Here is a 16,969-nt window from a genome sequence, read left to right as displayed (position 1 = left end):
CACAGTGTTCCCTTAGTATGCCCATGGCGCCCCTGCTTTTCAATGAGTTTATTTTGAACTTTCTCCCATATCTCTCACTTCAGTATGTTATGGTAGTTTGCAGATTGGGACAAGACCCTCTCGTACTTTTCAGATATATATTATCATCCATCTTTCTCTCCTCCACTCCACTGAGTACATATTTAAAACTTTAAAGTGTTCCCAGTAATTTAAATGCTCTGTTGGTTCATTGTGGGCTGTACACGATCTTTCTTCCAGCTATGATATTTCTTCTGCCCTGAACGGGGCCGTCTAAACTGAGCAATATTCCAAATGAGTGAGCACAAGCGATTTGGAAATTGCCACCACCATTGGTACTATTTCCCTTTCTTGGAAAGTTCTCGTTATCCACCCCGTCATCTTCCTGGTTGTGTTACATCTGCTGTATTGTGTCCTTTGAAAGGAAGGTCACCTGACATAATTTCTCTCAGGTCTATTACGTGTTCCCTTCCCTCTGCTTGATGATCCTCTTGAGTTTTGTATACAGTGTCACTTTTGAGCTCTTCATTATTTCCATATCTAAACAACTGGAAATTATCATCTTTGAACTTCATGTTTTTCACTGCCCACTGGTAAACTTTGCTTATATCTTCCTACAATTTTTCACTCTCTTCTACCGAAGTGACTTTCATGCTAATTTTAGTGTCATCTGCAAATGATGACACTTTGGAACAGTGACGAGCGTTTTTTATGTCTCCCTTGATCTCATTTGTCAAACACCTTTGCAAAACCTGTGAATACCTCAACTTCGTTTTGGCTTTCTTCCAAAGCCTCTATAATTCTGTCATAATGCTTTAGCAGTCGTGATAATCATGATCTTCCAGGTCTTAAAATATTCTGCTTTGGGTTAGCTGAAATTCCACAGAAAAATAATTTAAAACAGTTGTCAGACAAACTATTGTAATAATTTTCTCCTGAACTCCTAATTTCGAGTCATTAGCTACCCGAAGAAAAGTTTTAGTTTTTTCCTTTTATCGCCATTTCCACAGGTTCTTTTATTCCTCGGTAACTAATGATTTTTTGTATATTTTTTCTTTTATCATTAAGCTGAGTAAGTCTCAGGAAAGTATTTTATTTTTTGTATTCACTCATTAAACCTTAAATCAATCACTGCATTGCTTCAGTTTTACAGTCAGCGTTATGTGAAGCAAAAGCTCTTTGTACCTTACATCATGCTGCCTCTACCACAGTACTTAACATCATGCTGCCTCTACCACAGTACTTAACATCATGCTGCCTCTACCACAGTACTTAACATCATGCTGCCTCTACCACAGTACTTAACATTATGCTGCCTCTACCACAGTACTTAACATTATGCTGCCTCTACCACAGTACTTAACATTATGCTGCCTCTACCACAGTACTTAACATTATGCTGCCTCTACCACAGTACTTAACATCATGCTGCCTCTACCACAGTACTTAACATCATGCTGCCTCTACCACAGTACTTAACATTATGCTGCCTCTACCACAGTACTTAACATTATGCTGCCGCTACCACAGTACTTAACATCATGCTGCCTCTACCACAGTACTTAACATCATGCTGCCTCTACCACAGTACTTAACATTATGCTGCCTCTACCACAGTACTTAACATTATGCTGCCGCTACCACAGTACTTAACATCATGCTGCCTCTACCACAGTACTTAACATCATGCTGCCTCTACCACAGTACTTAACATTATGCTGCCTCTACCACAGTACCTAACATCATGCTGCCTCTACCACAGTACTTAACATTATGCTGCCTCTACCACAGTACTTAACATCATGCTGCCTCTACCACAGTACTTAACATCATGCTGCCTCTACCACAGTACCTAACATCATGCTGCCTCTACCACAGTACCTAACATCATGCTGCCTCTACCACAGTACTTAACATCATGCTGCCTCTACCACAGTACCTAACATCATGCTGCCTCTACCACAGTACTTATCATGCTGCCTCTACCACAGTACTTAACATCATGCTGCCTCTACCACAGTACTTAACATCATGCTGCCTCTACCACAGTACTTAACATTATGCTGCCTCTACCACAGTACTTAACATCATGCTGCCTCTACCACAGTACTTAACATTATGCTGCCTCTACCACAGTACTTAACATTATGCTGCCTCTACCACAGTACTTAACATTATGCTGCCTCTACCACAGTACTTAACATCATGCTGCCTCTACCACAGTACTTAACATCATGCTGCCTCTACCACAGTACCTAACATCATGCTGCCTCTACCACAGTACCTAACATCATGCTGCCTCTACCACAGTACTTAACATTATGCTGCCTCTACCATAGTACTTAACATCATGCTGCCTCTACCACAGTACTTAACATCATGCTGCCTCTACCACAGTACTTAACATCATGCTGCCTCTACCACAGTACTTAACATTATGCTGCCTCTACCACAGTACCTAACATCATGCTGCCTCTACCACAGTACCTAACATCATGCTGCCTCTGCCACAGTACCTAACATCATGCTGCCTCTACCACAGTACCTAACATCATGCTGCCTCTACCACAGTACTTAACATTATGCTGCCTCTACCACAGTACTTAACATCATGCTGCCTCTACCACAGTACTTAACATCATGCTGCCTCTACCACAGTACTTAACATCATGCTGCCTCTACCACAGTACTTAACATCATGCTGCCTCTACCACAGTACTTAACATCATGCTGCCTCTACCACAGTACTTAACATTATGCTGCCTCTACCACAGTACCTAACATCATGCTGCCTCTACCACAGTCCCTAACATCATGCTGCCTCTACCACAGTACCTAACATCATGCTGCCTCTACCACAGTACCTAACATCATGCTGCCTCTACCACAGTACCTAACATCATGCTGCCTCTACCACAGTACTTAACATTATGCTGCCTCTACCACAGTACTTAACATCATGCTGCCTCTACCACAGTACTTAACATCATGCTGCCTCTACCACAGTACTTAACATCATGCTGCCTCTACCACAGTACTTAACATTATGCTGCCTCTACCACAGTACCTAACATCATGCTGCCTCTACCACAGTACTTAACATTATGCTGCCTCTACCACAGTACTTAACATCATGCTGCCTCTACCACAGTACTTAACATCATGCTGCCTCTACCACAGTACCTAACATCATGCTGCCTCTACCACAGTACCTAACATCATGCTGCCTCTACCACAGTACTTAACATCATGCTGCCTCTACCACAGTACCTAACATCATGCTGCCTCTACCACAGTACTTATCATGCTGCCTCTACCACAGTACTTAACATCATGCTGCCTCTACCACAGTACTTAACATCATGCTGCCTCTACCACAGTACTTAACATTATGCTGCCTCTACCACAGTACTTAACATCATGCTGCCTCTACCACAGTACTTAACATTATGCTGCCTCTACCACAGTACTTAACATTATGCTGCCTCTACCACAGTACTTAACATTATGCTGCCTCTACCACAGTACTTAACATCATGCTGCCTCTACCACAGTACTTAACATCATGCTGCCTCTACCACAGTACCTAACATCATGCTGCCTCTACCACAGTACCTAACATCATGCTGCCTCTACCACAGTACTTAACATTATGCTGCCTCTACCATAGTACTTAACATCATGCTGCCTCTACCACAGTACTTAACATCATGCTGCCTCTACCACAGTACTTAACATCATGCTGCCTCTACCACAGTACTTAACATTATGCTGCCTCTACCACAGTACCTAACATCATGCTGCCTCTACCACAGTACCTAACATCATGCTGCCTCTGCCACAGTACCTAACATCATGCTGCCTCTACCACAGTACCTAACATCATGCTGCCTCTACCACAGTACTTAACATTATGCTGCCTCTACCACAGTACTTAACATCATGCTGCCTCTACCACAGTACTTAACATCATGCTGCCTCTACCACAGTACTTAACATCATGCTGCCTCTACCACAGTACTTAACATCATGCTGCCTCTACCACAGTACTTAACATTATGCTGCCTCTACCACAGTACCTAACATCATGCTGCCTCTACCACAGTCCCTAACATCATGCTGCCTCTACCACAGTACCTAACATCATGCTGCCTCTACCACAGTACCTAACATCATGCTGCCTCTACCACAGTACCTAACATCATGCTGCCTCTACCACAGTACTTAACATTATGCTGCCTCTACCACAGTACTTAACATCATGCTGCCTCTACCACAGTACTTAACATCATGCTGCCTCTACCACAGTACTTAACATCATGCTGCCTCTACCACAGTACTTAACATCATGCTGCCTCTACCACAGTACCTAACATCATGCTGCCTCTACCACAGTACTTAACATCATGCTGCCTCTACCACAGTACTTAACATCATGCTGCCTCTACCACAGTACTTAACATCATGCTGCCTCTACCACAGTACTTAACATCATGCTGCCTCTACCACAGTACTTAACATCATGCTGCCGCTACCACAGTACTTAACATCATGCTGCCTCTACCACAGTACTTAACATCATGCTGCCTCTACCACAGTACTTAACATCATGCTGCCGCTACCACAGTACTTAACATCATGCTGCCTCTACCCCAGTACTTAACATCATGCTGCCTCTACCACAGTACTTAACATCATGCTGCCTCTACCACAGTACTTAGCATCATGCTGCCTCTACCACAGTACTTAACATCATGCTGCCTCTACCACAGTACCTAACATCATGCTGCCTCTACCACAGTACCTAATATCATGCTGCCTCTACCACAGTACCTAACATCATGCTGCCTCTACCACAGTACTTAACATCATGCTGCCTCTACCACAGTACTTAACATCATGCTGCCTCTACCACAGTACTTAACATCATGCTGCCTCTACCACAGTACTTAACATCATGCTGCCTCTACCACAGTACTTAACATCATGCTGCCTCTACCACAGTACTTAACATCATGCTGCCTCTACCACAGTACTTAACATCATGCTGCCTCTACCACAGTACTTAACATCATGCTGCCTCTACCACAGTACTTAACATAATGCTGCCTCTACCACAGTACTTAACATCATGCTGCCTCTACCACAGTACTTAACATCATGCTGCCTCTACCACAGTACTTAACATCATGCTGCCTCTACCACAGTACTTAACATCATGCTGCCTCTACCACAGTACCTAACATCATGCTGCCTCTACCACAGTACCTAACATCATGCTGCCTCTACCACAGTACCTAACATCATGCTGCCTCTACCACAGTACTTAACATCATGCTGCCTCTACCACAGTACTTAACATCATGCTGCCTCTACCACAGTACTTAACATCATGCTGCCTCTACCACAGTACTTAACATCATGCTGCCTCTACCACAGTACTTAACATCATGCTGCCTTTACCACAGTACTTAACATCATGCTGCCTCTACCACAGTACTTAACATCATGCTGCCTCTACCATAGTACTTAACATCATGCTGCCTCTACCACAGTACTTAACATCATGCTGCCTCTACCACAGTACTTAACATCATGCTGCCTCTACCACAGTACTTAACATCATGCTGCCTCTACCACAGTACTTAACATCATGCTGCCTCTACTACAGTACTTAACATCATGCTGCCTCTACCACAGTACTTAACATCATGCTGCCTCTACCACAGTACCTAACATCATGCTGCCTCTACCACAGTACTTAACATCATGCTGCCTCTACCACAGTACTTAACATCATGCTGCCTCTACCACAGTACCTAACAACTTGCTGCCTCTACCACAGTACCTAACATCATGCTGCCTCTACCACAGTACCTAACATCATGATGCTTCACAGTACCATACAGAACAGATACATAATAATAATAATAATAATAATTATTATTATTTATATTATCACACCGGCCGATTCCCACCAAGGCAGGGTGGCCCGAAAAAGAAAAACTTTCACCATCATTCACTCCATCACTGTCTTGCCAGAAGGGTGCTTTACACTACAGTTTTTAAACTGCAACATTAACACCCCTCCTTCAGAGTGCAGGCACTGTACTTCCCATCTCCAGGACTCAAGTCCGGCCTGCCGGTTTCCCTGAATCCCTTCATAAATGTTACTTTGCTCACACTCCAACAGCACGTCAAGTATTAAAAACCATTTGTCTCCATTCACTCCTATCAAACACGCTCACGCATGCCTGCTGGAAGTCCAAGCCCCTCGCACACAAAACCTCCTTTACCCCCTCCCTCCAACCCTTCCTAGGCCGACCCCTACCCCGCCTTCCTTCCACTACAGACTGATACACTCTTGAAGTCATTCTGTTTCGCTCCATTCTCTCTACATGTCCGAACCACCTCAACAACCCTTCCTCAGCCCTCTGGACAACAGTTTTGGTAATCCCGCACCTCCTCCTAACTTCCAAACTACGAATTCTCTGCATTATATTCACACCACACATTGCCCTCAGACATGACATCTCCACTGCCTCCAGCCTTCTCCTCGCTGCAACATTCATCACCCACGCTTCACACCCATATAAGAGCGTTGGTAAAACTATACTCTCATACATTCCCCTCTTTGCCTCCAAGGACAAAGTTCTTTGTCTCCACAGACTCCTAAGTGCACCACTCACTCTTTTTCCCTCATCAATTCTATGATTCACCTCATCTTTCATAGACCCATCCGCTGACACGTCCACTCCCAAATATCTGAATACGTTCACCTCCTCCATACTCTCTCCCTCCAATCTGATATTCAATCTTTCATCACCTAATCTTTTTGTTATCCTCATAACCTTACTCTTTCCTGTATTCACCTTTAATTTTCTTCTTTTGCACACCCTACCAAATTCATCCACCAATCTCTGCAACTTCTCTTCAGAATCTCCCAAGAGCACAGTGTCATCAGCAAAGAGCAGCTGTGACAACTCCCACTTTGTGTGTGATTCTTTATCTTTTAACTCCACGCCTCTTGCCAAGACCCTCGCATTTACTTCTCTTACAACCCCATCTATAAATATATTAAACAACCACGGTGACATCACACATCCTTGTCTAAGGCCTACTTTTACTGGGAAAAAATTTCCCTCTTTCCTACATACTCTAACTTGAGCCTCACTATCCTCGTAAAAACTCTTCACTGCTTTCAGTAACCTACCTCCTACACCATACACTTGCAACATCTGCCACATTGCCCCCCTATCCACCCTGTCATACGCCTTTTCCAAATCCATAAATGCCACAAACACCTCTTTAGCCTTATCCAAATACTGTTCACTTATATGTTTCACTGTAAACACCTGGTCCACACACCCCCTACCTTTCCTAAAGCCTCCTTGTTCATCTGCTATCCTATTCTCCGTCTTACTCTTAATTCTTTCAATTATAACTCTACCATACACTTTACCAGGTACACTCAACAGACTTATCCCCCTATAATTTTTGCACTCTCTTTTATCCCCTTTGCCTTTATACAAAGGAACTATGCATGCTCTCTGCCAATCCCTAGGTACCTTACCCTCTTCCATACATTTATTAAATAATTGCACCAACCACTCCAAAACTATATCCCCACCTGCTTTTAACATTTCTATCTTTATCCCATCAATCCCGGCTGCCTTACCCCCTTTCATTTTACCTACTGCCTCACGAACTTCCCCCACACTCACAACTGGCTCTTCCTCACTCCTACAAGATGTTATTCCTCCTTGCCCTATACACGAAATCACAGCTTCCCTATCTTCATCAACATTTAACAATTCCTCAAAATATTCCTTCCATCTTCCCAATACCTCTAACTCTCCATTTAATAACTCTCCTCTCCTATTTTTAACTGACAAATCCATTTGTTCTCTAGGCTTTCTTAACTTGTTAATCTCACTCCAAAACTTTTTCTTATTTTCAACAAAATTTGTTGATAACATCTCACCCACTCTCTCATTTGCTCTCTTTTTACATTGCTTCACCACTCTCTTAACTTCTCTCTTTTTCTCCATATACTCTTCCCTCCTTGCATCACTTCTACTTTGTAAAAACTTCTCATATGCTAACTTTTTCTCCCTTACTACTCTCTTTACATCATCATTCCACCAATCGCTCCTCTTCCCTCCTGCACCCACTTTCCTGTAACCACAAACTTCTGCTGAGCACTCTAACACTACATTTTTAAACCTACCCCATACCTCTTCGACCCCATTGCCTATGCTCTCATTAGCCCATCTATCCTCCAATAGCTGTTTATATCTTACCCTAACTGCCTCCTCTTTTAGTTTATAAACCTTCACCTCTCTCTTCCCTGATGCTTCTATTCTCCTTGTATCCCATCTACCTTTTACTCTCAGTGTAGCTACAACTAGAAAGTGATCTGATATATCTGTGGCCCCTCTATAAACATGTACATCCTGAAGTCTACTCAACAGTCTTTTATCTACCAATACATAATCCAACAAACTACTGTCATTTCGCCCTACATCATATCGTGTATACTTATTTATCCTCTTTTTCTTAAAATATGTATTACCTATAACTAAACCCCTTTCTATACAAAGTTCAATCAAAGGGCTCCCATTATCATTTACACCTGGCACCCCAAACTTACCTACCACACCCTCTCTAAAAGTTTCTCCTACTTTAGCATTCAAGTCCCCTACCACAATTACTCTCTCACTTGGTTCAAATGCTCCTATACATTCACTTAACATCTCCCAAAATCTCTCTCTCTCCTCTGCATTCCTCTCTTCTCCAGGTGCATACACGCTTATTATGACCCACTTCTCGCATCCAACCTTTACTTTAATCCACATAATTCTTGAATTTACACATTCATATTCTCTTTTCTCCTTCCATAACTGATCATTTAACATTACTGCTACCCCTTCCTTTGCTCTAACTCTCTCAGATACTCCAGATTTAATCCCATTTATTTCCCCCCACTGAAACTCTCCTACCCCCTTCAGCTTTGTTTCGCTTAGGGCCAGGACATCCAACTTCTTTTCATTCATAACATCAGCAATCATCTGTTTCTTGTCATCCGCACTACATCCACGCACATTTAAGCAACCCAGTTTTATAAAGTTTTTCTTCTTCTCTTTTTTAGTAATTGTATACAGGAGAAGGGGTTACTAGCCCATTGCTCCCGGCATTTTAGTCGCCTCATACGACACGCATGGCTTACGGAGGAAAGATTCTTTTCCACTTCCCCATGGACAATAGAAGAAATAAAAAAAGAACAAGAGCTATTTAGAAAAAGGAGAAAAACCTAGATGTATGTATATATATATATATGCATGTGCGTGTCTGTGAAGTGTGACCAAAGTGTAAGTAGGAGTAGCAAGATATCCCTGTTATCTTAGCGTGTTTATGAGACAGAAAAAGAAACCAGCAATCCTACCATCATGCAAAACAGTTACAGGTTTTTGTTTCACAGTCATCTGGCAGGACGGTAGTACTTCCCTGGGTGGTTGCTGTCTACCAACCTACTACCTAATTATTATTATTATTATTATTATTATTATTATTATTTCTACAAAGTACATGATAGAGTTAGTAGGGAAGGTAGAATTAGTAACTAATTTTATATCACTATTGTTATATTTTACATGAAGCGCTCAACCAGTGTGGGACATTCAGTCCAGGGAGTGTTGCATAAGCACATAAGGAGGAACACTGCAGTAGGCCTATTGGCCCATACTAGGCAAGTCCTTCTCACAACCAAACCCACTAACAAAAGTATTTGTCCAACCCATTTTCAATGTTGCGAGCTCGATCCTCAGTCCTCATAACCGCGTGATAGACACACTACTTCCGCAGTCGTATTCTACCTGCAATAGGCCAGTAAGCCGACTGTGATTGTTTTTTTCTTATGACCTTGCACACCCTCGGTGTTTCCCTACCAGGAGCCTCCCTCAGGAAGGTGGTTCGAAACCCAGTATCTGAGGTTGGAAGAACGGGAGCCGGCACGGGAAGGACTGCTGCTACTGGAAGGGTACTCGAACCCACGTCTCACCCTCAGAATGTGGTGTACTGTGGAGAGCGCCGTCCGTGCACACCCACACCTTCCTGTGTCCTTGCTTATGACAGCTTCTGTGAGTACTGCCTCAGTGGTCATGTTTAATTATCAATAACACTTCACAATAAACCCTCTGGGCCATGAAGGCTGCAGCAACATGGTCTAATGGGAATAATAACATGGTCCAATGGTTAGAGTAACATGGTCCAGTGACTACAATCTTTAGCTTGGTAGTAGAGCAGCCTTGTCGAGGGTCTGAATTCGACCCATCCCTCAGATCTTTACAATCGTTGGTATTGTTTTTCATATATTCTTTTAATTCTTAGCTAATGCCTTCTTACGAAGATTTTATATCCAAAGGATTCAAGCTTTATCAAACCCACCGAAGGTGGTTTATGCATATATATACATTATATGTATTATATTTGTACAGGAAAACGTTCTAGCTCGACCTAGAACGTTCTCCTGAACTAATCTTCTTATACTTCCTACGTATTTCTGCAACATTGCAAGGTCTTGATATATTGATAGTAACACGAAAGGTCTAGAGCTATCATTCAACTACCCCTGTGTTTGTTATATATATATATATATATATATATATATATATATATATATATATATATATATATATATATATATATATATATATATTGCATTTAAAGTATGGTAATTGCACATCAGGTAATTAAGGAGAACGCACTCTTGCACAACATGACAAGCCAGTTCTCTAATCTTCACGTTCTACACTTGAACTTAAGCCAGTTATTCCACGGGTCGCTACTTGAAGCTTGGTACACTCAGAACAAGTGGAAAGACAGTTACTGGCCGCAGTCTCACCTCAACGATGGTATCAGGTAAGTTTAGCTAAAATTGAACTGTTTGTTTGAAACCTCTCGACAGTTTTGAAAGAGATACAGGAATGAAATTCATGACTGTAGAACAAAAACAAGTTTCCAATCTCGCCATGGAGAGTTGAAAAGTGTTTAAGCTAGTAGTATTATCGTTGTTATCGGACTTTGGTGGGTCTGACCTGCTAAAATGGATAATGTTTTTGACATCTGTTGTGACACCAGTTATGGCCTATCAGAATCCAATAAGAGCATTAGAGCCTCTGGTTCCATCTTCTCTTATATATGAAGGAACTTATCTAGAGTTGTGGTTTAACATATAAAGAAGTTTGTCTAGAGTACTGCTCTAATGTATGATGAAGCTAATCTAAAGTACTGATATGAGAAAGCTTGTCTAGAGTACTGTTATAATGTATGAGGAAGCTTGTCTAGAGTACTGTTATAATGTATGAGGAAGCTTGTCTAGAGTACTGTTATAATGTATGAGGAAGCTTGTCTAGAGTACTGTTATAATGTATGAGGAAGCTTGTCTAGAGTACTGTTATAATGTATGAGGAAGCTTGTCTAGAGTACTGTTATAATGTATGAGGAAGCTTGTCTAGAGTACTGTTACAGTGTATGATGAATCTTGTCTAGAGTACTGTTACAGTGTATGATGAACCTTGTCTAGAGTACTGTTACATTGTATGATGAATCTTGTCTAGAGTACTGTTATAATGTATGAGGAAGCTTGTCTAGATCTAGTACTGTTATAATGTATGAGGAAGCTTGTCTAGAGTACTGTTACAATGTATGGTGAAGCTTGTCTAGAGTACTGTTACAATGTTTGGTGAAGCTTGTCTAGAGTACTGTTACATTGTATGATGAATCTTGTCTAGAGTACTGTTACAATGTTTGGTGAAGCTTGTCTAGAGTACTGTTACAGTGTATGATGAACCTTGTCTAGAGTACTGTTACATTGTATGATGAATCTTGTCTAGAGTACTGTTACAATGTTTGGTGAAGCTTGTCTAGAGTACTGTTACAATGTTTGGTGAAGCTTGTCTAGAGTACTGTTACAATGTATGGTGAAGCTTGTCTAGAGTATTGTTACAATGTTTGGTGAAGCTTGTCTAGAGTACTGTTACAATGTATGGTGAAGCTTGTCTAGAGTATTGTTACAATGTTTGGTGAAGCTTGTCTAGAGTACTGTTACAATGTATGGTGAAGCTTGTCTAGAGTATTGTTACAATGTATGAAGCTTGTCTAGAGTACTGTTTCAATGTATGGTGAATCTTGTCTAGAGTACTGTTACAATGTATGATGAAGCTTATCTAGAGTACTGTTACAATGTATAGTGAAGCTTGTCTTGAGTACTGTTCTCAGCAGGCAGCTTACCAGCATCAAGGCACCACCTTTTCAGGGTGCGCAGTAGTTCTTATTCTTATTTTTTTTACCACCAAGGGGTAAGTTTTAAGGAGCGGATAAGTCTTTGCTACGTTTTTAATACAAAAAAAATGTATCAGGTGGATGTTACTGTGGAAGTACGGAGGCATTTACCTGGATCTGGATGCTATAGTCGTACGGTCCTTGGCTCACCTACCCAACTGCACTGCACGGGAATCTGACAAGTACGTGAATGTACGTGTGTATGTGTCCCCCAGTAGCCATCATGTGCTTCTGTAATATTGTTGACTGTATCCCCACAGCATGAGCAACTAGGGAAAGGATATCAGCCCACTCCCACAGATGGAGGATGCAATCTATGAATTGTAGGGGGATTTACCTCAAATTACTTCCTAATCATTTGAAGGATTCCCTAAAGCATTTGTGTTTTCTTGGGTATGGGGAGATTACCCTAAAGCATGAGGGAGGAAGGGGTGAGTCTGTCTAATAAACTTTTTCAAAGTAAAACTTGACAGTTACGTGGCAGCTGGGGCGCTCAAGTTCTCCCAGGGTCACCCTGTGATATGTGCGTGTCTACACCACTTGGCACACTACTTCAGTGGTACGGTCTGGGGAGCCAATGGTCCTGAACTGCTAACGCAAGTGCTAATTGACAGGTCAGTTTCTCTCCACTGTCCAAAAAAACATTAATTTTTTATAGCTTTTCGTGAGTTTAATAATAATAATAATAATAATAATAATAATAATAATAATAATAATAATAATAATAATAATAATAATAATAATAATAATAACATTAATAACATAATAATAATGATAATAATAATAATATTTTTCATTATTTTTAAATTAGACACAAGAACAGTTTGGTCACTATTCCCATGTTTTACGTGGAGATAGTGCAGGTTATTTCCGTTGGGGTCGCATCCTGGGGTAGAAGAGTGTGAACCCTAGTGGAAATTATTCTTTCAAGTTGGTTTTACATAGTTATCCGACATTAAATAAACCGTTTCTTAAAACATAGCTTACCACTACGCAAACAGAGGACTAGAATGTATCACTAATACTTGCACAAGGGATGAACATGGGGAATATATAATAGCTAAATTCAAATCCAAATACCTACAAAAACCTCTCACAGTGATAAACATCTACAGAGTTCCACAATCAAACATTAGCCAATTTAGTCAAAACCTAGGAAGTATGATAACTGATGCACGCATGAACAAAGATCACTTACTACTCTCAGGTGACTTCAATATAAATCTCCTGCAAGACCAGGACCCACACGTTACTGAATTCACAAACACAATGAGTAACTGCATGTTGCTACCAACAGTAACAAAACCTACAAGAGTTACGGAGACTAGTGTTTCCCTACTTGACCACATCTGGACCAACACCATATCCCCTTTAAAATCAGGCATAATTACAGATAATACCACAGACCACTACCCTACTTTCCTCATAACAATTCTTGGTAAAATACCCCAAGACACTACTAAAGTCACCTTCAGACTTCACAATGAGGCAGCCATTAATAACTTCACAACAGTAGTAACAAACATTGACTGGCACACTGAGCTAGAAATCTATACAGATATTGACGAATGTTTTAATAATTTTCTAAAAAAGACCCAATACCTCTATAACAAGCACTGCCCTAAAAAAACTAAACAGATGACAGCTAAGAGACTGAACAGTCCCTGGCTAACACCCAGCATTCTCAAATCCATAAATACAAAACACCGATATGAAAAACAGTACAGAATGGGTCACATAACCAGAGACCAAACAAAACGTTACTCGTCAATCCTAACCAGCCTGATAAGAAGGGCAAAAAAACTGTATTATGAGAACAGATTATCCAACTTACGAGGTGATATAAAAAAGACTTGGAAGACCCTATCAGAAATTCTGGGAACAAAAAAGATATCACGAAATAGCGAAATAAAATTAGCAAAATCAGATGAACCCCAACTCCCACCAACAGAAACAGCAAACAGACTCAATGATTTCTTCTCCACTATAGGACAAAACCTTGCCAATAAAATCCCAAGCTCAGATACCCCACCAAATGACTACCTCACTGGCAACTACCCGAACACACTGTTCCTAGCTCCGACTAACCCATACGAAGTCTCCCTTATTATCAACGCACTAAAAAACAAGGCAGGAGATTTAAATACCTTACCACCCTTTATATACAAAAAAGTGTCACAAGTACTATCACCAATCATTGCAACACTCTTTAACAAATCCATTGAATCCTCCACCTTCCCTACAGCTCTCAAAATAGCAAGGGTCACCCCGATCCATAAAGGAGGAGACCAAACAGAGTTGAATAACTATAGGCCAATATCCAATTTACACCCTCTCTCAAAAATCTTCGAAAAATTAATTCATAAACGAATCTACTCCTACCTCATCTCCCAAAACATTCTCAACCCCTGCCAATTTGGATTCAGGCCTAATAAAAATACTAATGATGCTGTTATACACATGCTAGAACATATAAACACTGCAATAGAGAAAAAAGAAGTCCCACTGGGGATCTTCATTGACTTACGTAAAGCTTTTGATACAGTTGACCATGACTTGCTCCACGTAAAATTGTCACACTATGGTATTAGAGGGCACTCCCTCAACTACCTCAAGTCATACCTCAGCAACAGAACCCAATATGTGTACGCAAATGGGGCAAGCTCTTCCGCTCAACCAATTACAGTTGGTGTCCCACAGGGAAGTGTCCTTGGCCCTCTTCTCTTTCTCCTATACATAAATGATCTACCAAATGCTTCGCAATTACTCAAACCCACACTTTTTGCAGATGACACTACATACGTCTTCTCTCACCCGAGCCCAGTCACGCTAGCCAATACTGTAAACACCGAATTACAGAAAATATCTACCTGGATGAGGACTAACAAACTTACACTAAACATTTACAAAACCTACTTCATTCAGTTTGGTAACAGAGCTACAGATGTACCTCTTAACATAACGATAAACAGATCACCTATCACAAAGCTAACAGAGGGAAAATTCTTAGGAATCCACCTTGATAATAGACTCAAATTTCATACACATATACAACAAATTTCTAAGAAAATTTCCAAGACTGTAGGCATACTATCGAAGATACGGTACTATGTTCCACAGTCAGCCCTCCTGGCCCTTTATCACTCTCTTATTTACCCCTATCTCACCTATGGAATTTGTGCATGGGGCTCAACAACAATTAACCATCTCAGACCACTAATTACCCAACAAAAGGCTGCAGTTAGAATGATAACAAATTCTCACTACAGGCAGCACACTCCACCAATATTCAAAACACTCAACCTACTCACCATACAAAACATCCATACTTATTACTGCACCTATTACATACATAGAACACTTAACTCTGATATTAACCCTCCCCTCAAACATCTCCTTGCCAACCTCAACAGAACACATGACCATAACACAAGGCACAGATCACTCTTTGATGTTCCTCGTGTCCATCTCACGCTATGCAAAAACTCAATGCACATAAAAGGCCCTAAAATCTGGAATTCATTACCTGTAAATATAAAAGAAACACTACCTGTTTATAAATTCAAGTCTCTTCTCAAAGATCACTTACTCACTCAAAACCAAATAAATACTGAATAACTGAACCTTATAAATTGTATATCCTATATGTTACTCACAATTATATCACACAAATGTTAAACCTAGGACCCAATCTAACTTTGTTATTTTTTTAAATACACTACCTAACAGAATACTCCATTCGACTGAATGTACAGCAATGCATGCAACCATATGACCTGTCTTTGTAATACTCATTTGTGCTTTATAGTTATCTGTTTACAATAATGTTTTATCACTGATTTCATCATTGCTTAGTTAATCTTAAGTTAATTTTAAGCCAGCCCGTAATGCTATGCATATAAGTGGCTTTGGCATGCTGCTCTTACCTGTATTTTTTTGTACCTCTGTATGTATGCTAAAATTACTAAAATAAAATAAATAAATAAATAATAATTACTCAGTACACGCATCAAAGACACGTTAATCTTCGGATAAAACATATAAAACATGACTGTGAGCATTTCCATTCAGAGATCACAATAGTAAATAATTACACTCTTAAATCCTATTCAGAGTATTAGCATCTCTCCTTCCCATCTATCCACTGAATTCTGTTTGGCGTTTCTGCAAAAGTCCCATTTTAATTTCCAGTCTGCAGAAGCTTGTAGATAAGCCAGTGTTACCTCGAGAAAAGGTATTGTTGTGTAAATCCGCGGTACTGCCGTGGTACATTATGGTGCAGGAGGTGAGTGGAGGCAAGAACCAGGCCCCTTCACTCTCCGCATTCTCTATTATTGCCGATCCAATATTTTACTAAACGCACGCGCGCGCGCACACACACACACACACACACACACACACACACACACACACACACACACACACACACACACACACACATATATATATATATATATATATATATATATATATATATATATATATATATATATATATATATATATATATATATATATATATATATATATATATATATATATATATATATATATATATATATATATATATATGCAAAACAACCACTCTGAAAAAATAGAGAAATTCCAAG

The 16,969-nt window shown here is 40.4% G+C and overlaps 1 protein-coding gene across 8 annotated transcripts in view; it reads left to right on the top strand.

Moving 5' to 3' along the window:
• Positions 1–16,969, top strand: part of LOC128693289 (lactosylceramide 4-alpha-galactosyltransferase) — a 36,742-nt gene that overhangs the window by 4,057 nt on the left and 15,716 nt on the right. For all 8 annotated transcript variants that reach the window (XR_011392531.1, XM_053782890.2, XM_053782891.2 and 5 more), the window contains exons 3-6: positions 9,969–10,157; positions 10,766–10,938; positions 12,438–12,542; positions 12,834–12,974. Coding sequence is in view for 7 of the 8 variants with exons in the window: in XM_053782890.2 (XP_053638865.1) it covers positions 9,969–10,157; positions 10,766–10,938; positions 12,438–12,542; positions 12,834–12,974 (608 nt within the window). In the remaining variant the exon portion in view is untranslated. The remainder of the gene's footprint in view (positions 1–9,968; positions 10,158–10,765; positions 10,939–12,437; positions 12,543–12,833; positions 12,975–16,969) is intronic.

The sequence above is a fragment of the Cherax quadricarinatus genome, chromosome 28 (assembly GCF_038502225.1).
Source record: "Cherax quadricarinatus isolate ZL_2023a chromosome 28, ASM3850222v1, whole genome shotgun sequence".
In the NCBI taxonomy this organism is placed as follows: Eukaryota; Metazoa; Arthropoda; class Malacostraca; order Decapoda; family Parastacidae; genus Cherax; species Cherax quadricarinatus.
Note: the sequence above shows the minus strand (reverse complement) of the source record. Positions and strands in the feature narration are given on the sequence as shown.